This window comes from Schistocerca piceifrons, chromosome 3, assembly GCF_021461385.2.
Source record: "Schistocerca piceifrons isolate TAMUIC-IGC-003096 chromosome 3, iqSchPice1.1, whole genome shotgun sequence".
NCBI lineage: Eukaryota > Metazoa > Arthropoda > Insecta > Orthoptera > Acrididae > Schistocerca > Schistocerca piceifrons.
The window spans coordinates 713,971,227-713,988,819 of record NC_060140.1 but is presented as its reverse complement, the minus strand read 5'-3'; the positions used below and the strand labels follow the sequence as shown (position 1 = coordinate 713,988,819).

General features: G+C 42.4%; 1 protein-coding gene across 1 annotated transcript in view; it reads right to left on the bottom strand.

Moving 5' to 3' along the window:
• Nucleotides 1-17,593, bottom strand: part of LOC124789592 (ankyrin repeat and zinc finger domain-containing protein 1-like) — a 113,083-nt gene that overhangs the window by 75,258 nt on the left and 20,232 nt on the right. The window contains exons 3-5 of the mRNA XM_047257003.1: nt 8,426-8,629; nt 364-611; nt 176-290 (exon numbers count right to left, since the gene is read on the bottom strand). Coding sequence (XP_047112959.1) covers nt 176-290; nt 364-611; nt 8,426-8,629 — 567 coding nt within the window. The remainder of the gene's footprint in view (nt 1-175; nt 291-363; nt 612-8,425; nt 8,630-17,593) is intronic.

The window sequence follows — 17,593 nt, the reverse complement described above, 5'->3', positions numbered from 1 at the left end:
TCAAAAATAGTTTACTGAATGCCTACAGAGGAAGAGATCAAAACAAGTGTCTTTACTAAGTGATATAGCACAGAGTACTACTTGGATACTGTGAAAAAAAAGACAGAATGGAGTAATGAGAGTACAACTATGTAATTTTACTGTTCAGAGACATGAATTTGAAAATCAGTCCTACCTTCAAAAATAGCAGCTGCAAAATGTCCACCGCCAAGCATAATAACAGCCCAGGTTGTTTTCTTCAGAGAGTTATTTGCCAATGACACCAGATCGTGAATGTTATCTGGCAAGCCCTAGAATAATTCATGTATTTTAATGCCGTTGTGACAGTGAATATTACATATTCACACACTGCATTTATTTTACCTTCTTTCCAAGTAAAACACAACGATAAAAAGATATTATATTTCCATCTGAATTTTCAAAAAACACTTTAGCATGCCTAGAGGCTTGCAATGCACTGTTTGGTATCTGCTTTTCACTTTGATTCAATTCATTTTCATCTTTTTCTGCCGTATTCTCTTTTTGTCTTCCTGGAGAATTTGACATATCTGAGGAGTTTGCATCCAATTCTTCACTTTCAGATTCTGAACCAGAAATGCTTGAAACATCATCTGCAATATAAATAATGTTTTTGAGTTCGCTTTAAAATATTGTATCATTTAGCTAATCATACAAAAAAAGACAAATTATATGCACTCCTCCTTTTGCAATGACAAAAAGATAAATAATATTCCTCCATTACCATATGTGGGTTATCCTGTCCACATACACATGTGCATCCACACACATTACTATCCCCACTTTCATGAGTACCTCCATGTCTATCCCCCCAACACACACTTTAATTTTTACTGAGTGCCACTTGCACAAAAGAAATTTTATTTCTTTACCAGTTTCAATTGCCCTTCTTCAGAAGATTAGAATTATCGCAAATGTAGATGTATGCAGCATTGTACTGTAGTCAAATGGATCATAGTGCATCTACTATGAGCCATATGGCTGAAGTACCATGCTGCATGCATCTGCTTATTTTTTATGCTCGCTAATATTGCGATAATTCTAATCTCCTGAAGAAGGGCATTACATATACTGCAGTATTATATGCTGCATACATCTGCTTATTTTTGATGCTCACAAATAATGAAATAATGCTAATCTTCTGAAGGAGGACACTAGGTGGCTGAAACCAGCAATGAAAGAAAATTTCTTTTGTGCACCTGGTTGCTGATTTTTCCAATATATTTACAGTTGTAGAAGATGGATAAAGTACTAGATTTCAGATGTTAATGTGCCTTTCAACCATTGAGTAATGGAAAGTTACAACAGAACACAAATGTACATTTTTGGTTCATTAAGTACATAAAGATTGCTCCAAATAATTTTACCTTTTGCATATCTTCAAAAACTGAACCTGGCAGTAATAGTAAAAAAATTTCCATACAAGATGATTTCCGCTCCCAACTGTCCGAAACACTAGTAAATCAAACATTGCTCTCCATGTGTGTTTATAAGAAATCACTGTGCTGCATTATTCAAGGTTCTATTGCAGTGGCAGTGCATTAGTTTTGATGTGTGACTAATCTCGTCAACATGATATGTGTAAAATCTCAGTCCAATGACAGTCTTATTTGAGATGATTGTGTATCTAATCGTCTGAGTTGACTGGGGGCACCACAGGAACTGTGGCAAATTGTGGCATACGTAATATATACTAGGTCACTGATTTAAAAATTTAATTTAGAACAAAGACAAGTGACATCTCTTCATATCTGAAATCAATACAGACTTTTATTGGGCTAGAATGGGAATCCATAGCCAAACAACATCATGTGACAAAAGTGTGTGTTGCAGCAGGAGTATTTGTAACACTTGTAAATTGTAGTTTTGGTGGGATGGGTGTAAAAGAGAAAGAGAATCATAGACGATACATCATGACAATCAATGTTACACAAAAATATACCAACAGTATTGAACAATATTATATCCTCTAAAATAAATGCAAAATATGAATTATGCAGACTATAAAATCATACGAGAGCAAGAACTTAACACAGATGATAAGTAAACAAGATAACAAAGACAATTTTGTAGTAACATTTGAGCTTCAGCTGACCAAGATTTAGCTTGTCATCTTAATTTTGGAAGAACAAGCATCATCCATATTACATGGAATATCAAGCTCTCAATCAGAAGTAGTGAGAATAAAGAAAATAAGTTTTGGTATTGTCAATCTCAGGATGAAAAGAGTTCTGCATAATAAAGAAACAATTATAGTGACAGAAATTTAGCATGCACACACAAAATAAAACCTGTATTGTCAGTTAATTATTAAAACTTCTTATTAAAAAAAGGAAAAGTTCAATAAAGAAAATCTTAAATACTGCAGAGGAAAAGTGTCTAACTGTTTTCTGGACTCAAGACAAGCCAACATTTCTACAACACATTTAAAAAAGCCAAGCTTGTGCTGGAGTATAAATGTTATAAAAAAAAATTATAATTCATTAACACACACATCTTTCTAAAGGGTAGAATGAAGGGTAGAGTGTTAATTAAATTTACAAGTGTTCTTCTGACAACATAAAATTCTCCATAATAATAATAATGAATGGGGTAATTTGTTCACTGCAAGCACAACAAACTGTCATATGAAGCTATGAGCTAAGAACTGGCCAGTCTCCAGTGCACTAGTATCTGTGACAGGCTTAGTGTTTTCCATTAGTTTGCATCCGCATTTTCAACAAGCTTGGAAGTACAAATCATTGTCTAAAAGACAACAGGCTTCAATTTCATCTTTTTTGCCTATTATTTTCATCAAATTTTAGTAGTAGGATGGATAGGGAGTGTGTATGGTGTGTGCAGAACAGGAGCAGCTGGCCACAGTTCACGAACAGCTGAAGACACTATTGGGTGTGGTCAGCTGTCTGAAGGCTCTTGTTTTGGGTACAGCAGCATTGGAGAATCTTGCATGTCACGCGGAACACTTCAAGTGTTGCTTGTTTCGCCACTGGCTCCACTGTCAATGCATCTTCTGGCATACCCAGTGTGGGAGAGCCATGCTTACCTCAGAGTGGGTGGCACAGAAAAATCAAGATACTTCAAATATTAAGATGTTAATAGTAAACTGCTGAAGCATTTGTAGCAAAGTCCCTGAAAGTACTGTTACCCCCTACAGGAAAGTTTTGAGCTTAATTTATACTCAGAACATAAGCTGATGAAACGTGAAGTACGAAGCTCCAAAATATTTGATGAAGCATGGAGCATATCTCAAAAAGACAGGTTAGATGCCATAGGGAATAGGTGGGGGGATAGCAGGGTGTGCACTAAAACCAACAAGAATATCGAGCTCAAAACTGAACCTGGCTGTGAAGTTATCTGGAAGTGACTAATCAGGCTACATGAATTCATGTTAATCATCAGATGTTTTTACCAACCATAACACTTGTAGAGTCATTCAAAGAAAGTCTACAGTCAGTAGCACAAAAGTACATCAATCAAACATTTTGTGAAAGTGACATTAACTTATTGGGTATAGAATGGCACATCTACAGATCCATAGCAGGTGATATGGACAGATGGTCTTGTGAAGTAGTTCCGAACACATTTTCCAAAAAGTGTCCTGAGCAGCTAGTTCAACAATCCACATGCAATGGAAATATTTTACATCTTGCACCTCTGGCCTGACCTTATAGACAACATCAGTATATAGACAGGGATTAGAAATCAAGTCGTAGCAACAATGGATAGTACAGTTAATATATTCATCATGAAGGCTACAAGAGATTTTATGTTAGAAAGAGCAGATAAACAGTTGTTACCATCCTGCTTAGACAATGAATGGACATAATTTAGTTCAATATGATTGACATAGAAGAATTAGAGGTAAAATTTAACCACACTGAAATTGCTGTCTGGAGAAGAAATTGCGTGTTGCTAGATTTGTAATTAGTAGGTTTGTAACAATATTATGAAAAGGAAAGTTGCTACTCACCATACAGTGGAGATGCTGAGTCGCAGACAGGCACAACAAAAATAAATTTAATACTGACAGTCTTTTTGTTGTGCCTATCTGCAACTCAGCATCTCCGCTATACGGTAAGTAGCAACTTTCCTTTTCATAATATTGTTACATTCCATCCTGGATTATCTATTGTTTGACTAATTGGTAGGTTTGATCAACACAGGAGTTATTATGAAAAGTGGAATCCCTAGAGGGAAGCCAACATTCTTTTTGTGAAATGCTATTGACAAAATTTACAGAAACGGCATTTGCAGCTGACTGCACCAGTGCACATTTTGTGTAAGGATCATGAAGATAAGGTAAAGAGAATTTAGGGCTCATACAGAGGCACACAGACAGTTGTTTTTCCCTTGCTCCATTTGCAAGTGAAATGGGAAAGGGACTGACTGGTAGCGGTACAATATAACCTCAACATTGGACAGTATGGTGCCTTGCAGAATGTATATGCAGATGTAAAACAATGCTCTATGTGGAGATGATATAGAATGACTTATATAAGGTTCACCTTGAATGAACAGGTGGTTTCACCAACTGTTGGTTTTAATAAAGATTGTTGTCTCTTAGTACTAGCTACAAGTTTCTATCAACCAAGCACAGCTCTGTGTCACCACAGCTGGATAACACTAAATATTATTAATTCATGAGAGAGAAAAAAATAAATAAATAAAAAAAATACTGAACCCTCACTGTGAGCTGCTCTTTACTCTCTGCCTATGCACTCACCAGTCCTTTCCCACTCTTCTTCTCCCCTTTCAACTACCTATAACCCCCCCCTCTCCCCTCCTGTCCAACAGCCTCCCAATGCTGCACCTGGCAGGCTTGCCCTGCCGCCTTCTATTCCCTGCCCACTTCGCCAGACGGCACTCTTCCCTCTCCCCCTCCCCCCACCAATACCCTCCTATCCCACGCCCTTCTCTGACCCACTCATGATTGCTGCTTTTTTTCAACGCAACAGTTGCAGTCTGGTCTGAGCAGCCAGAAATAGCAATCGTGTGTGTGAGGTGTGCATGCTTGTGTGAATGAGCATGTGTTTTCTTTCCTGAAGAAGGTGAGCAGCCAGAGATAGCAATTATGTGTGTGTGAGGTTCGCATGCTTGTGTGAATGAGCATGTGTTTTCTCTCCTGAAGAAGCTCAGTATGTAACATTCTTTGACAGTTAGTTTCGACATTTAAAGTGTCACAAGAACAAAACGATCAATTTTTGCAAATGTCAATAACTTCTACTTATTTTTGTTAGCCTACTTTCATAACTGCAGGGTACTTGTTGACAATGAAGCATTGTAACAATCCCAAAGTTCTAGCAGAGGTCCAATTATATTTGTTTTTTTGTTCCAAAAACTTCTACTCATTTAAAGTTGCTGTTGCATCCAACACAGTTTTCTGCTTATACCACCTCAAACTTTTATTTTTGCTGTTCTTATTCTTAATTACTGGGCAGGCATGGGGGAGCATGTGTTGTGTTGAGCAATGTTTGCACAGTTGAAGTTGATTATGAAAGTGAAAGGAGGGAAGAGTGTAAAACTCAGTGCTGACATACAGACTTCTCATCTCAAGCAGCACTCAATATGATATTGAACTTAATATTCCCTCTGTTCACTGACAATTTCACATGCTTCTGTGATGATGTTTGTCACTTAAAACAGAATATTGGTAAACAGCCTCGTGATCATTAACAGTGTACTGCAAATTCCTCTCCCTTTCATAGGCAAATATTCTTAAAAACCAAGATTCAAATCTGCTATCCAAAAGCAGGGAACAACACAATAATTCATTATTTATGGCAAATGCTCACGTCTATTTTCCCCTACCTTGATGTGGATCTGAACTAAGTGCTACAAATTATATCAGCATACATAACAATCTTACAAAAACAATAAATTTTTGACAATATAATGTAACTGTATAGATAAAAAATCTACTCGCTAAGTGGAGCCACAACACACACATAAAAAAAGGTTATAACTATTCAAGCTTTCAGAGACAGTGGCTCCTCCTTCCAGCAGAGGGGTTGAAGGGGAAGGAAGAGGTATGAAGGAAAAGGGCTGGAGAGGTCTGGGAAAATGGGTAGTTTTTAGGAAAGTGACTCAGAACTGCAAGTCAGGGGAGACTTACTGGGCAGGATGAGAAGGAAAGACTGATTGTTGGTGACTGCACGGGATGAGGTTTGAAAACCTGAGAGCTTAAAGTTGGAAGACAGGGTAATAAGCAAGACAGAGATTACTGCTGAAGCATTGTATATAACAGCAGTGGGAAGGGGACAGCAAAAAATAGATGAGTAACATAATGAAACAGGTAGAAAACTAAAATGAAGTGAAGAAAGGAGTAGTTACGGCAAAGAAATATTGAGACAGAAGAAATTAACATAATTTAAGGCCAGGTGGATGGTGAGAACGATAGAACTACTTCCCACCTGTGGAGTTCTCAGAAACACTGGTTGTCTGGAGGGGGGAGGGAGGGGGGGGAGCCACCTGTGAAACAACAAGTCACATACTAGATATCATGTAGACACTGTTCGACCCTTTACATCAGCATGACTACCACCAAATCATTAGTCAGGATGAATGCGCATACGCAGAGGGTGTATATTGGTAATAGTGATGGGGGAGCTCGTGAAATGTGAACTAACCACTCAATTTCAATGAAATGGTACTTCAAACTCTTCATAGGTAGCACACTCCTCACTTTTTTCTAGTTCACTCACTCTCTCCCCCTCTCCCACTACATCGGCGCTATGTCACTCATCCTCCCTTCACTTCAGTCCTCCCTCTACTACCTGTCGACGAATCGCGCGGTGTTTGTGGGGAACGATAGGTTTACGAGGGGTTGGGGAGGTGAGGGGCGTGGAGAACTTAGCGTCAGCTGCTTCCTGCAGTGCTGAAATCATTACCCGTGACTATTTGTGCAGTTAAACTTCGCGTCCACGGGTAGCCTACCGTTGGCAGCGCTTGCAGACAAATGAATATTAAAGATACAAACGAAGAGGCTGGCTGTGTGAGTATGCACAGCCAACATGAAAATAAGAGGTTTGTTAATAACACTGAAAGAGGGATTTTACGTGAAATCGTACCAATGACTACAGGTGACAGTTTATGTTTTGAATCTGGGGGGTTATTATTCTCAACAAAAATAAAATCTACAGGAAAACTTCTGAATAATTACTTAACATAGGTATATAGACTGTGACAATGGTAAACATACTCATTCTACTTTGGATTAAGTTTTAAAAGGAACATAAAATTGGACTGCATTTTTTTGGTAGCCCTAGTTTTCAGTCCATGAATACAACAAATAATGTTTAATTTGGCAGATAAAGACTTTTTTGGGCACTTGATGAGAAAATGTCGAGCAAGATTAAATGTAATACCTTCTTTATATGTGACAGGCTCCTCTGTTTATCCTTCCTTTGTCCCCCTCGACCATGCTCTATTTAAGTTAACTCAGACGCTGTAAGAGTGTAAAACGTTGCGTGCATGTTACTGCATAGTTCGGCCATCTGTTGGTAAAATTATGAAGTATTATGAAGCTTTATTGTACGAGCGAGGCGAAGCGAGCGCAGCCGCGGCTGAGCGGCGAACTGGGCAACTTCGCCAGGCTTCCGTACTTCATGAATGAACTACTTCATTTGAACGCTTCACGGCAAAGAGTGAAATGAATGAAGTAGTTCACGGGAATGAACGAGTTCGACCCATCTCTAATTGGTAACACACACTATCCTGTTACAGAGCATGCTCTACTACATGACAGTCGTGACCCTGGCGTCTGTTTCACCACAAGCGCTATCCAGTTTCTCAGAACTCCTAGGTGAAAACTAGCGCTACAACATTTCCTTGGTTTGCCACCCACCTGGCCTTAATTTAGGTTAATTTCTTCTGTTTCAGCATTTCTTCATAGAAACTACTCCTTTCTTCACTCAATTTTAGTTTTCTGCCTCTTATTTCTTACCTGTCTATTTTTCACTATCCCCTTCCCATCTCTGTTACATACAATGCACTTAGCTTTTCACTTTTATTAACTTGTGCACAATGTTGTAGCAGAAATCTCTGTCTTGCTTATTACCCTTTCTCCCACCTTTAATCTCCCAGGTTTTCAACTCTCATCCCATGCAGTCCCCAACAATCAGTGTTTGCTTCTCTTTCCATCCATTAAGTCTCCCCTGACCCGTGGGTCTGGGTGACTTTTTCAAAGCAACCCCTTTTCCTTCACCCCTCTTCCTTGCCCTTCACCCCTTCTGCCGGAAGAAGGAGCCACTGTCTCCAAAACCTTGCATAATTATAACCTTTTTTACGTGTGTATTCTGCTGCAACTTGGTGAATAGATTTTTTATCTAGCCAATTACATCAAATAACATCAGTTAGTACATTTAAGTAAGCAGAACCATCATGACAGATAATAAACATCATAACTTACCAGCAAGTGATAGAAACTGATCCTCTGAGACATATTTCAGACCTGCAAGATTTTGTTTTAGGTTATAGCGATGCCAATCTAATTTATAATGTTGACGCTGATGAGATTGATGATTAAAATTCACATTGCAAAATGAACAGAACAATGTGTCTGATATGGTAAGATCTTCCAGCCTGCTCAAAATATCAACCTCATTCTCTTTCCCTGTAAATAAATAAAAAATACATAAATAATAATAATAAAACACCATTAGAGGTATCCAGAATGAATATTCACTCTGCAGTGGAGTGTGCACTGATTTTAAACATCCTAGCACATTAAAACTGTGTGCCAGACCAATTCTTCAACCTGGGACCTGGAAAGAGGTATTGGCAGAAGTAAGGTTTTGAGGACATTTCATGAGGCATGCTTGTAGCGCTTCCACAGGACTCATCTGATCCCAGCCAACCCAATTAAGAGCTAAGACCGTAGTGGAGTAAAGAATCCCTTCTAACCATGAAGGTTCATAACAGTGAAAGTGAGAAGATTAAAAACATAATGAGCTCGAGCTGAACCTACAATAATAAAACAAGGTGAAAGAAATAATCAGGACAGAAGATGACTGGGGCCAAGTGAGCAATCTCGGGGGCTGTAACTCACATAGCCATCCCACCCCCAATTCATTACAGTAAAGGTGTTAAAAGGTGGAAACAGCACCCACTATCTCGAAGGAAGTAAGAAAACCTGTTCAGTTGTTCTTTCATCATCAGCTAGTTGCAAGGGTAAAGAATCCTTAAGGTCTTGCCTTCATCAGAATGCTAGTCCTAAGATCTAAAAGCAATTCAAAAATAGTACAAAATGGGTGACCAACACAGGCGGCAGAGGTGATGGGGTCGAGAGTAAGTGTGTGTGTGTGTGTGTGTGTGTGTGTGTGTGTGTGTGTGTGTGTGTGTGTGTGTGTGTTTTGAATAGCCACTTTCCTTCTCATAAGATTGTTACATTCCATCCCGGATTTTCCATTGTTTGATTTCAGACTGTATTATGAATGTAGTATGTAGTACGAATGATGTCTGGGCCTCTTCCCAAACCCATGGATCAACTTCAAAAAGCGTTGCCACACAAACAGCAGATTTCAATAGTGATGGAGCAAGAGATGAGCAGAGTGGAGAAGTAGTAAGAGACAGACAGAGACAGGGAGGAGTAATAGGTGGGCAGAGGGGTGGTGGACGAAGAGATGAGGAGAGATGGAGAGCAGCACATTGGCAGAGAGGAACGGGCAGAGAGGGCAACCTTGAGGAAATTGGCAGAGAGAAGAGGGAGAGGGGTATGGTCAAACAGGGGAAGAGAATATGGTCAGTGAGAAAGGGCAGGAGGAGATGGACAGAAGGAAAGAGGAAGAGGAGGGCAGAAGGAGAGAGGAGGATGTGGACAGCAGGGGAGAAGAGGAGGAGGGTTGGAGGAGAGGGGCTGGAGGAGAGAAGAGGATGTGGACAGCAGGGGAGAAGAGGAGGGGGGCTGGAGGAGGGGGGCTGGAGGAGGGGGGCTGGAGGATGTGGACAGCAGGGGAGAAGAGGAGGAGGGCTGGAGGAGAGGGGCTGGAGGAGAGAAGAGGAGGGGGCAGGAGGAGAGAGGAGGAGGTGGGGGGCAGAAGGGGTGAGGAGGAGGTGGGGGGGGGAAGGGGAGAGGAGGAGGTGGGGGGAGGGGAGAGGAGGAGGTGGGGGGAGAAGGGGAGAGGAGGAGGTGGGGGGGGAAGGGGAGAGGAGGAGGTGGGGGGGGAAGGGGAGAGGAGGAGGTGGGGGGAGGGGAGAGGAGGAGGTGGGGGGAGAAGGGGAGAGGAGGAGGTGGGGGGGAGAAGGGGAGAGGAGGAGGTGGGGGGGAGAAGGGGAGAGGAGGTGGGGGGGAGAAGGGGAGAGGAGGAGGTGGGGGGGGGGGGGAGAAGGGGAGAGGAAGAGGTGGGGGGAGAAGGGGAGAGGAAGAGTTGGGGGGAGAAGGGGAGAGGAAGAGGTGGGGGGAGAAGGGGAGAGGAAGAGGTGGGGGGGAGAAGGGGAGAGGAGGAGAGGGGGAGAAGGGGAGAGGGGGAGAAGGGGAGAGGAGGAGGGGGGGAGAAGGGGAGAGGGGGAGAAGGGGAGAGGAGGAGGGGGGGAGAAGGGGAGAGGAGGTGGGGGGGAGAAGGGGAGAGGAGGTGGTGGGGGGAGAAGGGGAGATGAGGAGGTGGGGGGGGAGAAGGGGAGATGAGGAGGTGGGGGGGGGGAGAAGGGGAGAGGAGGAGGTGGGGGGGGGAGAAGGGGAGAGGAGGAGGTGGGGGGGAGAAGGGGAGAGGAGGAGGTGGGGGGGGGAGAAGGGGAGAGGAGGAGGTGGGGGGGAGAAGGGGAGAGGAGGAGGTGGGGGGGAGAAGGGGAGAGGAGGAGGTGGGGGGGAAGGGGAGAGGAGGAGGTGGGGGGGAGAAGGAGAGAGGAAGAGGTGGGGGGAGAAGGAGAGAGGAAGAGGTGGGGGGAGAAGGGGAGAGGAAGAGGTGGGGGGAGAAGGGGAGAGGAAGAGGTGGGGGGAGAAGGGGAGAGGAAGAGGTGGGGGGAGAAGGGGAGAGGAAGAGGTGGGGGGAGAAGGGGAGAGGAAGAGGTGGGGGGAGAAGGGGAGAGGAGGAGGTGGGGGGGAGAAGGGGAGAGGAGGAGGTGGGGGGGAGAAGGGGAGAGGAGGAGGTGGGGGGGGGAGAAGGGGAGAGGAGGAGGTGGGGGGGGGGAGAAGGGGAGAGGAGGAGGTGGGGGGGGGGAGAAGGGGAGAGGAGGTGGGGGGGGAGAAGGGGAGAGGAGGTGGTGGGCAGAAGGGGAGAGGAGGTGGTGGGCAGAAGGGGAGAGGAGGTGGTGGGCAGAAGGGGAGAGGAGGTGGAGGGCAGAAGGGGAGAGGAGGTGGAGGGCAGAAGGGGAGAGGAGGTGGAGGGCAGAAGGGGAGAGGAGGTGGAGGGCAGAAGGGGAGAGGAGGTGGAGGGCAGAAGGGGAGAGGAGGTGGAGGGCAGAAGGGGAGAGGAGGTGGTGGGCAGAAGGGGAGAGGAGGTGGAGGGCAGAAGGGGAGAGGAGGTGGAGGGCAGAAGGGGAGAGGAGGTGGAGGGCAGAAGGGGAGAGGAGGTGGAGGGCAGAAGGGGAGAGGAGGTGGAGGGCAGAAGGGGAGAGGAGGTGGAGGGCAGAAGGGGAGAGGAGGTGGAGGGCAGAAGGGGAGAGGAGGTGGAGGGCAGAAGGGGAGAGGAGGTGGAGGGCAGAAGGGGAGAGGAGGTGGAGGGCAGAAGGGGAGAGGAGGTGGAGGGCAGAAGGGGAGAGGAGGTGGAGGGCAGAAGGGGAGAGGAGGTGGAGGGCAGAAGGGGAGAGGTGGTGGAGGGCAGAAGGGGAGAGGAGGTGGAGGGCAGAAGGGGAGAGGAGGTGGAGGGCAGAAGGGGAGAGGAGGAGGCAGGAGGGTGGAGGAGGAGATGGACCATGAGAGGGGGAGGACGAGACGTGTTCACTAAATATGACATACAGGCATGCAGGCAGAGCTGTGGGGAAAAGGTTAGTCTCAGAGTAGAAACATATGCTTCGATAAAACAAAGCACTTATTCAACTGTCTGTGTATCATCCACTAATATTAGAGGCATGGCATCTCGAAGACCGTGCTTACCATGGAGAATCAGATGGGAGGTGCATTCCACCAGGATATTAGCTAATGTAAGTATGGCTCCACAACAACTTGGGGGGAGGGGAGGTGGCTCTTATAACAAAAATTATTTATTTACAATGACTGGTTTTGGCACATGCAATAGGCCATCTTCAGACTGATCGCACAATTTGCTGGAGCTGGTGACGTACTGAGCAGCTGCCTGTTATCATCTTGACAACACACAGCTGCTCAGCCCATCGCCAGCTCCAGCAAATAGTGTAATCCATCTGAAGATGGCTCACTGTACGTGCCGAAACCAGTCATTTTAAATAAATGAAATTTTGTGAGTGGGACTGTTTCTTTACAAGTAGTTATCAAACGTAAAGATGGCATGGCAGATTCCAAATTTTTATCTACTGCCATTTGCTTCGTGTCCAGACTGTCCTGATCAGTATGGATTCATTGCTCATACACAATGATTACCTGTGGATGAAGCTGTATGAAATAGGTACCAATTGCAATGCTATAGTTTCTAGCCCAGGACACTTTTCACAGTGATGTAGCATGCATTCTTTAACACTCTAAGCGCCAAGCCCGTAAAATTTACGGGCCTGGGATCGCGCGAAAATCACCAAGCCCGTAAAATTTACGGGCCGCTACATTTAATTTCATTCAAAACACTGCAACGTTATTTCTACGGGTTTGGCCAGCGCTATACGTTTTTCAGATGTTTATTAACAAAATGCGTCCATAGATGTCACGGCAGCGCTGTAATTCATGTTAAAACTTATCTTTGCGTTCTCAGTCTGTATATCATTCAGTTGTTTGTCATCATGTTTCGGCGCGGTTTATCAGACGCAGAAATTGCGGATTTGATCAATCATAGCGACACTCTGGATAATGTAGAGAGTGATTCAGACGATTCTGAATGCAATGGTGTGTTTGAAGGTACGTATTTCCGAATTTTCCACGTAATTGTGCAGTACGCACATATCTGTTGAACATGTGTAAACGATGTATGTAGTTACACATAATGTGATATTCTTTTTAGAAGACGAGATTGATGACAGTTTGTCTTCAGATGAAGACGAGAATGATGTTGAAGGTGTTGCTTCAAATCCAGCAGCTGTGCCGTATCCGAAAGACAGTGAGTGGACTGCAGTTGACACCTACCGACCTCTGCCTGTCAACACGACACCCAGGCAGATACTAGTGGATATTGATGAGTCGAGTTCTGTACTGGATTGCAGTAAAGTGTTCCTTACTGACAGTGACGTAAATGAACTCAAGAGACAGACAAATTTGTATGCATCACAGACAATACAGAAGAAAAGAAGAGGAAATAATCTGAAGCCCCATTCAGTTTTGAGTTCGTGGAAGCCAGTGACTATAAGTGAGATGAGGCGTTTCTTGGGTATTATTTTCCACATGTGTGTTTCGAAAAAGCCCAAAATTGCGGACCATTGGAGCACTAATCCTGTTCTTAGTTGTAACTTTTGTCCCCATGTCATGAGCCGTTTGCGTTTCACTCAGATACTGTCATGCTTGCATCTTGTTGACAATTCAAATCAGAAAAAACCAGGCGAAGATGGATTTCATCCACTTTACAAAGTTTTGCCATATTATAATAATTTGAAGGAGCGATGTATCCAGGCATATCGTCCCTCAGAAAAAGTGACAATTGATGAAGGAATTTGCCCATTTCGAGGTCGTGTGAGTTTCCGTGTTTACATGCAAAATAAGCCTCATAAGTATGGACTGAAAGTATATGCTGTTGCTGAAGCCAGTAGTGGCTATGTTGTAAATTTTGAAGTTTATGCTGGTAAGCATATTGTTGACAATTCTTCGTCTGCGGTTATTTTGCGATTGTTGTCTGACAGCAGCTTGCTGAACAAAGGCCACACTGTGTATTTAGATCGATTTTATTCCAGTCCAGAGCTATTTCAGCAACTGGCAGAGAAAGGCACTGGAGCTGTTGGTACTGTGAACAAATCCAGGAAAGGATTGCCTAAAGATTTAGTATCTGCTACGCTGAAAAAGGGCGAAATGTCTTTTCGGCGTAAAGATAATGTATTGGCAATGAAGTGGAAAGATAAGAGAGATGTGTATACATTGTCTACAAGGCATCAAGCAACATTTGGTACGCATACTAAGAGAAATGGGTCTGTAGTATTGAAACCACTTCAGGTACTTGATTACAACCTCAATAAAATTGGAGTGGATATTGGAGACCAACGCCTGCAGTACAATCCGTTCCAGCACAGAACTGTGAAATGGTGGCGAAAATTATATTTCCATTTGCTGCTTATGGGAGTATCAAATGCATTTTGGCTGTACAATGCAGTGCACAGGAAGAAAATTACAATAACAGACTTTATAACAGTGCTTGCAGTTCAGCTTGTTGAAGACGACACACTTGAATTCATTCCAAGAAATGAAGGAACTGTAGGTCGGCTAACAAAGAGACATTTTTTGCAGCACATACCTGCAACTACTAAGAAGTATGCTGCTCGTGTGTGTCACGTGTGCAGTTCCAGGAGCAAGAAACAGAGTGGCAAGGCTTCTCGCAAAGAGACACGATACGAATGTGAACAGTGTGGCGTTGCACTCTGCCTGGAACCTTGCTTTAAAATTTTCCACACTAAAAAACAATATGATTCTGTGTGAAATTTATATGTAATACTGTATACTATCAGAAACATGTAATGTAGTGCCACAATTTTGGTTAAAAATAAATCACAATTGTATTCCCTTATTCGTATGACTTTTTCTAAATTCTTAAAACATCTAAGTGATTTCTATAACTGTACCTTAAAGCTGTGCATTGTAAAGTAGTTTCTTTCACTCAGAATTAAAGTAGAAATGTGCAGCTTCAAGATGGTACCAAATTTGCCACAATCCAAACAGTAGATTTGATGCAGTAATTTTTTTTAATATTGGTAAAATTGCCCGGTTTCTAGGGACGGGTGCATAAAATAGGCCTGGTACAGAGAGTGTTAAATTGCACATGGCAAAGACCCATGCTGAGAACCTCAAGTGATTATCTCAAATTATTAAACATAGAAAGAAGAGAACACCATCCTCATTATCAGATTATTTATGCTCTTTAATTTTTTGTAAAAAGAATTCCATAGATTAATTTTTAAGAAGTTTTTAAGGTTTTCTGTTTCAAGCTAATGTCTTTTTCATTAAAGCGACTGATTTTACTTTCTCCAGACACTACTAAACAAACCAAATCTAGTGTTTTGGGTGGTTTAGAACAGGGTCTTTCTAACAAAAATGATTTAAAAGAGATAGCAGAAAATAATGTTTTGTATAGATAGGATGAAAATACTCATTTTTGGCATTCCGACAAAATTATCAACTTTGTCTTCAATTTATACACTATTCGAAGGAAACAGGAGAATGAAATTTTATATTCAAAGACCTTGTGTTAATAAGTAACCACTTGCAAAGTTTCACATTTATCACAGACTTGCTTCTGGAGATATAAAAATCTGAACTCCAGACTTTTTCAAGTGACTATTTTTTGGACAACTTTGCTTCAAATTATCTGCATGAAAACTGCCCGTGAAACCCTTTTTTATTATTCCATTTATCAAAATAAATAAATAAATATTCCCTCAAAATTATTTGAGCTCTGAGAAATCATTGGTTCTAACACTTACAAATGGTTCAAGTGGCTCTGAGCACTATGGGACTTAACATCTGTGGTCATCAGTCCCCTAGAACTTAGAACTACTTAAACGTAACTAACCTAAGGACATCACACACATCCATGCCCGAGGCAGGATTCGAACCTGCGACCGTAGCAGTCGCGCGATTCCAGACTGAGCGCCTAGAACCGCGAGACCACTGCGGCCGGCTCTAACACTTACAAATTTGAAGGATATTCTCCTAATTATTGGAAATCTCAAAACTTGCCTCTTATTTGGCCTTGATGGTTGCTTTGCTATATAGCAAAACAGGTTGACAATGAAATAGTGAAATCACTACATAATATAATCAACTGCTCCACATAAAACCTCCAAGCATGACATCAACTATCAACCTATTTTCCTTCTACCAACTTTATCTATGATAAAATAAAAAGTTTTGAACACTCAAGTAAAATTCTTTCCTGAAAGTAACTCTCTACTAACAGAGCAACAGGCTTTTAGAGAAATAAATCAATGAGACACGCTTTTCATTTACTGACCTAACAGTAAATACATTTAATGAAAAACACTGCATTTCAAGACTTTTCAATGATCTCATAAATGCATTTAATCTAATTAATCACACTCTGTTCCTACATAAACAGGAAGCTTATTGTGTAAGAATAGTCTGCAATACGTGTTTCAGTCATATTATTACAAGGCAGCTAGCAGAAAAAATAACAGCTCTTTCAGGTATAATATCAGACACCTCAGGATTCCTATAGGACTCAACCTCAGGCACACTCATCCTTTTTATTACTGATCTCTCATAAAACCTAACAGCAACTTTCCCTGTAATATTCACCGATGATACAAATATCCTCTCTTGCAACATTCTTCCCACACAGATGAGAGCTGGCTTCATCAGCAGCCTAGAAAGGCTCCTATGCTGGCTCTATGGTAACAACCTCTTACTTAATGTGGATTACAGCTCATATGATTTTCTGCCCACAAAAGGACCATACAACACATACAGAATCACTATTCAAAGACAGTAAAACTAAAAACCCAGCACTATGGGTAGATAACGCACTAAGAATGGTTTAAACAAGATCTGTTCAAAAAGTTCTGGAATTTCATCCACAACATTTTTGTATGCTTACCTTTTAATTATTGTCCATGATCTCCTTCGAAATACTCTCCTGCACAACTGATACACCACTACCATGCCGTTTCCACTTCCAGAAGCTGTCTTGGTATGCCTCTTGCTGGTTTGCGTGAAATTTTGTTTTGTCATCTATCGTTGCAAATCTTCATCCTTTTAACGGGTTTTCCAATTTTTGAAATAAAAAAAGTCAGCAGAGGCTATGTCTGGAGAGTATGGAGGATGAGGCAGCATAGTTATTTGGTTTTTTTGTACAGTAGTCATGAACCAACAAGGATGAATGTGTGGGTGAGTTATTGTGATGCAAGAGCCATGAATTGTCTCATCACATTTCTGGTCATTTCCTTCTCACATTTTCTCACAGGCATCACAACATGCCTCGATAGTACCATTAACAGTTTGCTCCTGTGGCATAAATTCATAATGAGCTAATCCTTTAAAGTCAAAGAAATCTATCAGTATTGTTTTAACATTTGACCTGATATGATGAGCTTTTTTTGGTCTTGGAGAACCTTTCCCGACCCGCTGTGAAGACTGAATCTTGGTCCCAACATTATAACCAAAGACCCACATCTCATCACCAGTTATGACACTCTAAAGGAACATCTCTTTCTCATTTTTGCAATCCAAAAGCTCTTCACAGATTGCGAGGTGGTCTTCTGGTCTTGACTCGCGAGCCTTGGGACAAACTTGATGGCAACACGATGCATTCCAAGACGCTGTGTCAGGATTTCATGACATGATCCAATTGAAATGTTACATTCC